The sequence below is a fragment of the Pan paniscus genome, chromosome 1 (genome assembly GCF_029289425.2).
Source record: "Pan paniscus chromosome 1, NHGRI_mPanPan1-v2.0_pri, whole genome shotgun sequence".
Lineage (NCBI taxonomy): Eukaryota > Metazoa > Chordata > Mammalia > Primates > Hominidae > Pan > Pan paniscus.
The window spans coordinates 88,719,838-88,730,873 of NC_073249.2; the positions used below are offsets into that span (position 1 = coordinate 88,719,838).

General features: G+C 45.1%; 1 protein-coding gene across 8 annotated transcripts in view; it reads left to right on the forward strand.

Moving 5' to 3' along the window:
• Positions 1 to 10,848, forward strand: part of DEDD (death effector domain containing) — an 11,419-nt gene extending 571 nt beyond the window's left edge. For 2 of the 8 annotated variants that reach the window (XM_003811845.6, XM_003811846.5), the window contains exons 2-6: positions 1,316 to 1,348; positions 7,647 to 8,035; positions 8,227 to 8,334; positions 8,961 to 9,107; positions 9,659 to 10,848. In XM_003811845.6, coding sequence (XP_003811893.1) covers positions 7,711 to 8,035; positions 8,227 to 8,334; positions 8,961 to 9,107; positions 9,659 to 10,035 — 957 coding nt within the window. In that variant the 5' untranslated portion in view covers positions 1,316 to 1,348; positions 7,647 to 7,710 and the 3' untranslated portion in view covers positions 10,036 to 10,848. The other 6 variants (XM_024930084.4, XM_024930097.3, XM_024930110.4 and 3 more) reach the window with 5 other exon arrangements.
• The last annotated feature ends 188 nt before the right edge of the window (positions 10,849 to 11,036 follow it).

Consider the following 11,036-nt stretch of genomic DNA (forward strand, 5'->3'; position numbering starts at 1 on the left):
GGCTGTGGCATGTGGTTGGAGGGAGAACTGGACTCTGATGAGGGGTGTTGCGAGGAGGTGGGGAAAGGTCAGAATTGGAGTTAAGACGTTTCTGGGGGGCTTCGAAAGTGTTAAATTGGAGGTGGGAGGGGGAAGGGCCTAGGGGAGAATTTGGGTGGAAAAGGAGAGAACGGAGGCTTGGGGAATAGAGAGAGTGTCGGTGGGAGGAGGTAATGGAGAAAGTGAGAGACTGGGAGGAAGAAAGTTTGGGAGGAAGGGGAGTGGAATGGGAGATAGGACAGTGGAGCTGCACGGGTGATAGAGGTTCGGGGGTTTCCCTTTCCCCGGTGGAGAGGAGGAGAGAACAGAGTTAAGCAGCATCAGTTGCAGCCAATTCTAATTGCCAGGCCCTTAGCTTTTAAGAGGGTGGGAAGGGCAGAAGGGAATAGTCATGTGGGTTTGCAGAATTGGGGTTGGATGAGAATTCAACTGGGTTTGTTTTCCAAAAGACTCCCTAGCTTACTGTTCCCTTGTTTTTCCTGCTTGGGAAAATGGGGAAGCCGGTGTCGCCCAAGTGTGGAGGAGCAAAGGACTTTTCTAGTTTTTAGCATTAGCAATACAAGAGTGGGGGAGCAGACATGGCTATATTGGAACCCTATATGCTAAGGTGGAGGCTCTGGAAGTCTGAGGAGGGAAAGAGAAAAGATAGAGTGGCATCTAGACAGGTTAATTAAATGAGTGCTGTAGTTTCCAGACCCTTTTGCTGTTTTAAGTCTGGAAGGGAGGGGGTAACATGGATACTGTATGTAGAAAAACTTTTCCCTGGTGAAACATAGACGTATGAGTGGATGCTGCGCCATTAGGTATTTTGTTCTCATTGTGTGCTAGTTAAGGGAAAGGGCCAAATGTAGAATTTGGAGGATAGTGCTGGTCTGCTGTAACCACTTTCCTCCCAGTTTTTTCTAAAGATGAAAGTTAACGTTAATATTGTAACAAAATAGGAATAAGGAATTGTGGAGGAAGATGAGAAGCTGCCAGAGGGTAATTGGTTTTCCCAGAAGTTCTTAAATTTGGGAGCTGTCTTGCCGCAAGCCATTGAGACTGGAAATTCTTGGAGTTGGTATTGTTTTTGTAAATTGACTAATAGAGAGTTAGGGAAGCCTGGAGACTTGTTGGGGGTGAGTTCTCTAAATGGCTTTAGGCTTGTCTGTGTACTTTTGCAATGAGATTGTCTAATTCTATGGGCCTTTGAGGTTTCAAAGTAAAACTTGAAAATTAATTATTTTCCCCTCCTTATTTGTTTTTGTTTTGCTGCTGGCTGTGAAACTTGTGCTAGGAAGAGACCTGGGAAATTAAGTTTCTTGCGGAGGTAAGTCTGGAACTTTTTTATTGTTTTCAAACAATGGAAGGGAATGGAAATAGCATGGGAGTTATTTTGAGGTTGGGTCCATTAATGAGGAGGAGAATGCCAGGGAAAATGAGTTATCATTCATCCATCTGAGTGCATGAGATCTGTTGTAATCACTGTCTTTAGTTAATTGGAGATAGGAGGTGAAAGAGAAGGAGATTTAGATGTCTTGGGACAATCCCCCAGCTTTGGTTTGTTATTGTCTAGTCTTCTTGGTCAGCTCTGAAACTTTTTTTTTTTTTAACATATGGAAGGCTGTATTCTAGTACATTGTCTACTAAATGTTGCCCTTGGAGGGTTGCTGGGACACCTTCCTTCCGTGGGAAACTTTTCCTCTAACTTTCTCTTCCAGCTGTTGGGGGGTTCCTGGCATCCTTCTTTTGAAAACATACTATGTAATTCTGACTTCCAGATATTTGATTACATTTCCTATCCCACCAGCAAGAATGTACTCTTAACCATCTTTAAGATTTTCTATGTAGTTTTAATTTAAGTTTCAAGATACCACTTTTTTTTTGTAGTTCTTCTGCATGACTTTTCCTCTGAGGACTTCTGAGAGAGTCAGATATCTCTTAATTCTATGAAATTACAAATATCATCCCTGTTCAGAAAAGATGACTGTCATTTTCATTTCAAGACAGCACTCTTTTTTATTTCTTTCACGTCGCTTTCCCCTAAGGGCTTCTGAGAGAGCCAAGTACCTCAAAAACTACAGATATTCCTGGTTGGGATGAGACCAGACTTTGCTTGGAAGTAGAAACATAGTAGAGAAGGACCAATCAGGAGGAAATCCTGAAGATACCTATAGACTGTTGGCCCTTGGCTGACTTGGACTTCTCTAAAGAAAAAAGCAAAACTCCAGGAAATACAACAATTCCTCAGAATCAATTATTCTTGGGAAACTGTAGGGGAGAATTCATGTGTTACTATCTCAAATACAGCCAGACCAGTCAGTGGGATCAGGACTTTCTGTGTGCTGGAGTTTTGTCTCTTGGTATTTGGCAGTGTTTCAGATACCAAGACTTGAGTTAGTTCTAATTTTCTGTTCAGAGGGTTACATTCTCCTCACCATTCTGATACCTGTCATCTAGAATCTCTGTATGTTTTAAGTTGAGCTCCCTTGCTTCACTGTCACAGAAATATGAGTATATTTTGGTTTTAGAGGAAATTGGTCATGTTTTCTTTTCTAATTTTACTAATCAGCTGAACTTTCATCACTTTTTTTTTTTTTTTTTTTTTTGAGGCAAGGTCTCACTCTGTACCCCAGGCTGGAGTGCAGTGGTGCGATCAGAGTAGCTGGGACCACAGGTATGTCCCACTATGCCCAGCTAATTTTTGTTTATTGTTTGTAGAGATGGAGTTGTGTCATGTTGCTCAGGCTGGTCTCGAACTCCTGGGCTCAAGCAGTCCTCCTGCCTTGGTCTCCCAAAGTGTTGAGATTACAAGTGTGAGCCACCATGCGAGGCCTCATCACATTCTTTTAATGTTAAAGTTAGATAGATTCTTGGAACCCTTATCTGGGTTGCATTAAGTGGAGAGGGCTGCCTCTTAACCTGCATGACAGTATCCTCATATTTCTCCCAAGGACATGGCCTTGAGGAACTTACATATTTCTATGTTTGCTTCATTGAATAAGCAATATAAGTCTGATTAGTGACCTCACAAGGAGAATTTGCTGCTCATCCAGTTCCAAGACTTTAAAGATGACCCTGAGGCTTACGAGCAGGATCCTTTGTGTCTGTCTTGCAGAGGATTACATTTCTAATATCCCCATAGAACTCCAGATTGAACTAGGTCAAAGTAGACCTCCTGGGATGGGGCAGAAGTGGATGTAGAACTACCACCTGTTCCTCAGCTGAATGGCAACAGCAGGTGACAGAGGACCCAAGGTTGGAGTGGCATGAAACACCTTAGTGCAGTTGGACTTGGGAGTTAAATGAACATGTATGTCCGACAGGCTTTTCTTTTCTTCTGGAATGTTGTTTGATGGGTTTGGATGGAGGGACCAAATGGCTTTTTCTAGATCTAGTGTGGAAAGTGATATGCATTCTTTTGACCCTTTACCATGCTCCACCTAGAATAGGGTTTCTCATCCTTGGCATTATTGACATTTTGTGCTGCATGATTCTTTGTTGTGGCAGACTGTTCTGTGCATTATAGGATGTTTCTTTTTTCTTTTGAGACAGGGTTTCACTCTGTCACCTGGGCTGGACTGCAGTGGCACTATCACATCCCACTGCAGCTTCGACCTCCCAGGCTCAAGCGATTCTCCTACCTTAGCCTCCCAAGTAGCTGGGATCACAGGTGCATGCCACCACGCCAGGCTAATTTTATATTTTGCATAGAGATGGGGTTTCACCATGTTGTCCAAGCTGATCTCAAACTCCTGGGCTCAAGTGTTCCTCCCACCTTGGCCTCTCAAAGTGCAGGGATTACAGACGGGAGCCACTGCACCTGTCCTATAGGATGTTTCTAAATATCCCTGGCTTCTACTCATTACATGCTGATGGCAGTCCCCTTCCCCACCAGGCATAATAATCAGAAATGTCTCCAGACATTGCCATATATTCCCCAGGGGTCAAATTTGCCCCTGGTTCAGAACCACTGACCTAAAAGCTATTATACTTCCTAGTACATTGATGATCTAGCCTGGGATCTAGGACTTAAAGGTGGCTAGTGTGTTTGTTTCCTCTCAAATGTAGGGAGTTAACTTCAAGGGATTGAAGCTTATAGAATTACATCCATTGATACATAATAAGGAGCACAGTGCTTTCCTGTATTTTGCCTTATTTTCCATTGCGAGGGTATGTGGGGACAGTGTTTCTTCATTTCCTGGGGTTTAAGCACACTTTAAATTAGGGAACTGTGGAGCAACCGGCTCTTCTGGTTGGTTTAATGTGAAACCTACCCATCTGCTTTATCTGAGAGCCTCATAATCAACAGCTGGCCCAAGGGAACAGGTGGGATAGGGAACAAAGAGAAGTTGCAGGGGCTCTGAGGAGGCTCAGTTTTCTCATGTTGCCTGCTATGAGCAATAACTTATTTTCCTTTAGCACCTTCATTTGTACCCAGTAACAGCAACAGGTGAATCGAGAGGAAGAGGCAAGGAATACCAGTCTATAGTTGAATAGCTATTTCCCATGCTTTGGGTGGGGCATTTGGGCTCTCAAAACTATATATGGATTACATTTCCTGTCTACATATCAGAACCCATGGTATAGGGTTAAGTGATCCCAGAGTGTACCTCCCCTTTTCTTAAGGGAATGAGTTTCTCTGTGCTTTCATTTTAGTTTTTCATCTGAGGAAGAAAGGACCAGTTCCTACTTACTCTTCAGCTTTCTCTATCAGCTTTGTTTTTCCAAAGAAGCTTATTATTTTATTGTTTCCTAGTCTAGCCTCAGTTCCTTTTTGTATAAAATGGACAGAGCAACCTGTTTAATTGTTGAGTAGGGTAGAGTGGTGTGGTATGGTGTGGGTAGTTCTGGACATTGCAGAGGAGGCTATGGCTAGTTAGAATATATGCATGGTAACTGAATTACCTGTATCTGTTTTTAATGGGGTCCTCTCTTGGACTTTTGTGAATTTGTTTCTTAATTGGAATTGCTTGAGGTGATCTCTTGGAGATTAAGTTCAGTTCAACAGTGGGTTGCTCCCACTATATTTGAGGCTCTGTCCATTACTAGGCACTAGGGATATAAAGATGAATATATCTCTCCATGAGTTGAGTAGGATCTAATGGGATAATAAATACACAAATAATTTTAGTACATGGTGATAAATGGTGTAAAGGAGATATGCATAGTGTTCCATAAGCGCACAGAAGAGGACTACTTATCTCAGCATGGGGGTGTAGAAAATGCATTTTGAAGATGGCATCTGAGCTGACTCTTAAAGAATGAGTAGGAGTTAGCCATCTGAAAAAGAGTGATGATGGGGGTGTGGAATAGAGAAGGGAGAGGGGCATTCAGGCAAAGAGAAGAGCCTGAAGAAGGTATAGAGAAACAAATTGCATGATGTATGTGAACTATAAACAAACTGATAATGTTAGAGAATAAAAAGCGGATGTGATGGGAAATGAGGTTGGGAAGGTAGGCCTCATCTTAGAAGGCTTGATGTGTGTGTAAAGAATTTGGAGTGTTCGGCCAGGCGTGGTGGCTCACGCCTGTAATCTCAGCACTTTCGGAGGCCGAGGCAGGCGGATCACAAGGTCAGGAGTTCGAGACCAGTCTGGCCAATATGGTGAAACCCCGTCTCTACTAAAAATACAAAAAGTAGCTGGGCGTGGTGGTGGGTGCCTGTAGTCCCAGCTACTCGGGAAGCTGAGGCAGGAGAATCGCTTGAACCCGGGAGGCGGAGGTTGCAGTGAGCCAAGATCGCGCCACTGCACTGCAGCCTGGGCGACAGAGTGACTCTGTCTCAAAAAAAAAAAAAAAAGAAAAAAAAAGAGTTTGGAGTGTTCTTATAGATAACGATGGGGCAATCAATGGGTCTGAAGCAGGAAAGTGACTTGGTCAGTTGTGGACTTCAGACAGCTAACTGAACTAGATGTGGCAGTGGATGGATTTAGGTAGGTTAAGATTGGTGTTGCAGAGAACTTTTAAAGTTACAGTAGTCCAGGTGAGAGATTATTGTAATCTGAACCATGGCAGTGGAGGTGGAAAGGTAGGATAGATTTAAGAAATATCTAGAAGTAGCATTAACAGGAATTTAGGATTGATTGTGTGATTGGAGAGTGTGACCAGAGAGTGCACAGTATAGGATGGTACTGTCTGGTGGAGCAGTATGAGTGACTTGAGTCAAAGTTGTTGAATTTGAGAATTGATTAATGGCTGCGTCATTGGTATTACCTGTAGCCCATAATGATGGAGGAACTTTGTGAATCAAGAGCCAAACTATATAACGAATGTGGGGCTGTGATTGGTCATTGATAGGGGATTGGTAAATGACATCCATGAGGAAAGCTTAGAAGGTGGTATTGCCAAGGCCAGGTACGGTGGCTCACGCCTGTAATCCCAGCACTTTGGAAGGCCGAGGTGGGTGGATCACCTGAGGTCAGGAGTTCAAGACCAGCCTGACCATCATGGTAAAAACCCATCTCTACTAAAAATACAAAAATTAGCAAGACGTGGTGGTGTGTGCCTGTAATCCCAGCTACTTGGGAGGCTGAGGCACGAGAATTGCTTGAACCTGGGAGGCGGAGGTTGCAGTGAGCCGAGATTGTGCCACTGCACTCCAGCCTGGGTGACAAAGTGAGACTCCATCTCAAAAAAAAAAAGTTGATATTGCCAAATAGGGTGAAGATCAAGGGAGTACAAATGGCATAGAATTACAAGAACGCTTATTGTAGAAACTTAATGTTTATTTTAAATCCATGAGTTTTGGTAAATATTGATAAACTTTCTGAGCAGTTATTTCTTGATGTGGTTGGATTGTAGGAAAAATGTGGAGGGATGATTCTGGGCTGCAAAGGCCAAGGATGCTTGTATCTTTGAAATGTTTCACAACCATTTATATAAGGGTTACCCAGTGATTTTCTCATTGGATTCTTAACAACTCTGAGGTGTAGATTCATTCATCCCTGTTTATAGATGACAGCACTGAGAATCTGGAGTTAAGTGACTTGCTTACGGTCACACAGCTACACAGCCTTTCAGTGATACAGTCAGAATTTAAACTAGTTCTTTTTTTTCGAGATGGGGGACTCACTCTGTCACCCAGGCTACAGTGCAGGATTGTAGCTCACTGCAGCCTTGAACTCCTGGGCTCAAGTGATCCTCCTGCCTCAGCCTCCTGAGTAGCAGGGACTACAGGCACATGCCACCATGCCTTGCTAATTTTTTTCTTTTTTGTAGAGATGGGGTCTTGCTATGTTGACCAGGCTGATCTTGAACTCCTGGCCTCAAGCCTTCCTCCCACCTCAGCCTCCTGTGCAGCTGAGCTGGGACTACAGGTGTGTACCACCAAGCCCAGCTAATTTTTTCTTTTTTTGTAGAAACGAGTCTCCCTATGTTGCCCAGGTTGGTCTTGAACGCCTGGGCTCAAGTGATCCTCCTGCCTTGGCCTCCCAAAATGCTGGGATTACAGGTGTGAGCCCCTGTGCCTGGCCAGTGTTTATTTTTAAACAAACACTTTAAAAATTTAATAAACATGTATAAAGCACTATACTGTGCCAGGCATTGTTAGCGACTGGAAATATGGGAATGCATGAGACTAGTTCCTGCCCTTGAGTGTCTCATCGGTTCTTTCCCTGCCCTTTCAGTACGGTGGGGATTGCAGCTGCTGAGCAGGGATTCTGGAAAGCATTGCGTACCTGAGCCCCCAGCATGGCGGGCCTAAAGCGGCGGGCAAGCCAGGTGTGGCCAGAAGAGCATGGTGAGCAGGAACATGGGCTATACAGCCTGCACCGCATGTTTGACATCGTGGGCACTCATCTGACACACAGAGATGTGCGCGTGCTTTCTTTCCTCTTTGTTGATGTCATTGATGACCACGAGCGTGGACTCATCCGAAATGGACGTGACTTCTTATTGGCACTGGAGCGCCAGGGCCGCTGTGATGAAAGTAACTTTCGCCAGGTGCTGCAGCTGCTGCGCATCATCACTCGCCACGACCTGCTGCCCTACGTCACCCTCAAGAGGAGACGGGCTGGTGAGGAAGTATTAGGGGCTGGAATCAGGGAAGAGTTGTGGGAGGCCAGGAAGGAGCAGCATAGGCGTCCAAAGGGGAGGACACATTGATCCTGGGGAGTACTTAGAGTAAGTTGTGAGGCCCACTGGGGGTTTGGACTGACAGAAGGGAAGGGTGTATATTTTCCTGAATGATTACTTCTCCTCCTACAGTGTGCCCTGATCTTGTAGACAAGTATCTGGAGGAGACATCAATTCGCTATGTGACCCCCAGAGCCCTCAGTGATCCAGAACCAAGGCCTCCCCAGCCCTCTAAAACAGGTGAGAAGACATTAACTCCCCCTACTTTCCGTCATCAAGTAAAAGGACACTGATCCCATCACATTCTGGGCTTTGCCAGCTTAAATGAAAGGATGCTGTGCCCCCACATCTTGCCCCATAAAAAAAAAAAAATCAGGCGAGGTGACATTTCTCCTAGGTCCTGTATTTGCTCTCACATGTCTTGTCTTTTTTTTTTTTTTTTTTTTTTTGAGACGGAGTCTCCCTCTGTCGTCCAGGCTGGAGTGCAGTGGCGCAATCTCGGTTCACTGCAAGCCCCACTTCCCAGGTGCACGCCATTTTCCTGCCTCAGCCTCCTGAGTAGCTGGGACTACAGGCGCCCGCCACCACGCCCAGCTAATTTTTTGTATTTTTAGTAGAGACGGGGTTTCACCGTGTTAGCCAGGATGGTCTCGATCTCCTGACCTCATGATCCACCCGCCTCGGCCTCCCAAAGTGCTGGGATTACAGGCGTGAGCCACCGCACCTGGTCTCACATGTCTTTTCAAGTCACATTTTTCCACTGCTTTTAGTGCTAAGTCTAAATGATTCCTTCCTCATTCCAACAGAAGTGTTTGAATTTCTGCCTTTACCCTACTGTGTTTTCTTCCCTTTTACTTTCTGGTCAGTGCCTCCCCACTATCCTGTGGTGTGTTGCCCCACTTCGGGTCCTCAGATGTGTAGCAAGCGGCCAGCCCGAGGGAGAGCCACACTTGGGAGCCAGCGAAAACGCCGGAAGTCAGTGACACCAGATCCCAAGGAAAAGCAGACATGTGGTGAGGAAGTTCAAGGGTTCCAGAGATGGAGCAGACTTGAAGGAGAATATAAAGAACTGCTGGGACACTGGGCAGTTTATGCTATTCAGTGTGAGATTCACTTTGATTGCCATTGCAAAGTGAGGCTGAATGGTTTGGTGTCTGGTGGAAGAACTGCTCTTTATGATTGTGGCAGGGTACATTTCAACTCTTGTTAGTTAATACTACATCACAGGGATGTTGTTATGACATCCTTATTGTAGGATGAGCCAAGTCGAGTATTAAAATGAACTTCTATGCCTGGTAATTAGGAAAATATCTCCTATAAACAAGTTGCTACCTGTGAGTAATGGGAACAGTGCTGACCTCGGCATGTCCCGTTTAAGGGAACCTCCTGCATTCAGGCAAGGATTTCAGAGATACATAGAAATAGTCCTGGGGAAGAAGTAGAGAAGCTGTCAGGTGATATTCCCTACTTTTTTATTCTGTTGTGCTTTTCAGTTTTCAAGCTTGGGTTGTAAACTCATCCCTTACTGTAACCTCTTCTGCTCTGTATCTTCTGTTTCCAACAGACATCAGACTGCGGGTTCGGGCTGAATACTGCCAGCATGAGACTGCTCTGCAGGGCAATGTCTTCTCTAACAAGCAGGACCCACTTGAGCGCCAGTTTGAGCGCTTTAACCAGGCCAACACCATCCTCAAGTCCCGGGACCTGGGCTCCATCATCTGTGACATCAAGTTCTCTGAGCTCACCTACCTCGATGCATTCTGGCGCGACTACATCAATGGCTCTTTATTAGAGGCACTTAAAGGTGTCTTCATCACAGACTCCCTCAAGCAAGCTGTGGGCCATGAAGCCATCAAGCTGCTGGTAAATGTAGACGAGGAGGACTATGAGCTGGGCCGACAGAAACTCCTGAGGAACTTGATGCTGCAAGCATTGCCCTGACCTATTCCCTCTTCTCACTTTGGGGACTGTTCCCATCACCCACCTCTGGAGCTTACACTGTTCTGGGGTTTGTTCTCTACCCTTCCAACCAATCACACCCCTGCCTTTTTTTTTTTTTTTAAAGAAAAAGACAAAAGAAAGTGGAAGTGGTATTCCCCACCCCTCCCTGCACCCATGTGCCTGGGCTTCCCCTTTATTTCCCTTTTCCATTTACCCGCTAATGTGTCTCTACAGCTACCTTACCACTGAGCCGTAAGACAAATGTATAGGAAGAAGCAAAGTCTACAGCACATAGTCTTTGTAAGGGATTGATGTGAACACTTTTTTTGGATGCACTAAGGAGTTATCAATACTTCTGGCTTTATGAGAGCTCTTAAATTTTGTCTAAAAAACCAAAGGGCTGTGAGTAAGGGAGCTATGTGGAAAGTGGGACTCTGAAGTGTATTTTGAAAATTAATCGCCACCCTCTTCCAAATTATAGAATTTTTTAAAAACAAGCTGTGGCCCTTTCCACTCTCTCCTGGCCTCTGGTGCTGCTCCTCTCTGCCGCCTTTCCTCCATTCCATGGCTTGAAACCTCTGCCTGATGTGGCTCCTTCCTTTTTCCCATTTGTCAAACCCTCTTCAAAGGAGGAACAGATAAGACTGGGTCAGCCTAGTCATGCCTCCCAACTGTGGTGGTATATGTGTACACACATACACAGGGTGGATGGAGAAGAGGTTGCTGATTAAAATACACTCCCCCTATAAAGGGGAAGGGGGAGTGTGACACTTTCTTTCCATGTTCAAGTGAAAATAAATAATGTACCCTGCAGCCCTTTTCCCCTTTGCTTTCTTCTGGCTTGGGCAAAGGGCATCATAGGTGTAAGTGAAGTAATTCCTTTTTCCTTCCCCCTCCTCCACTCCTACGCCCACTCCCATGCTTGGGAGAATGGGGCTGGGACATGCACTGAGTGTTGCACTTTTATTTAGGTAGGGAGGCATGTTGAATGAGCCAGGAGG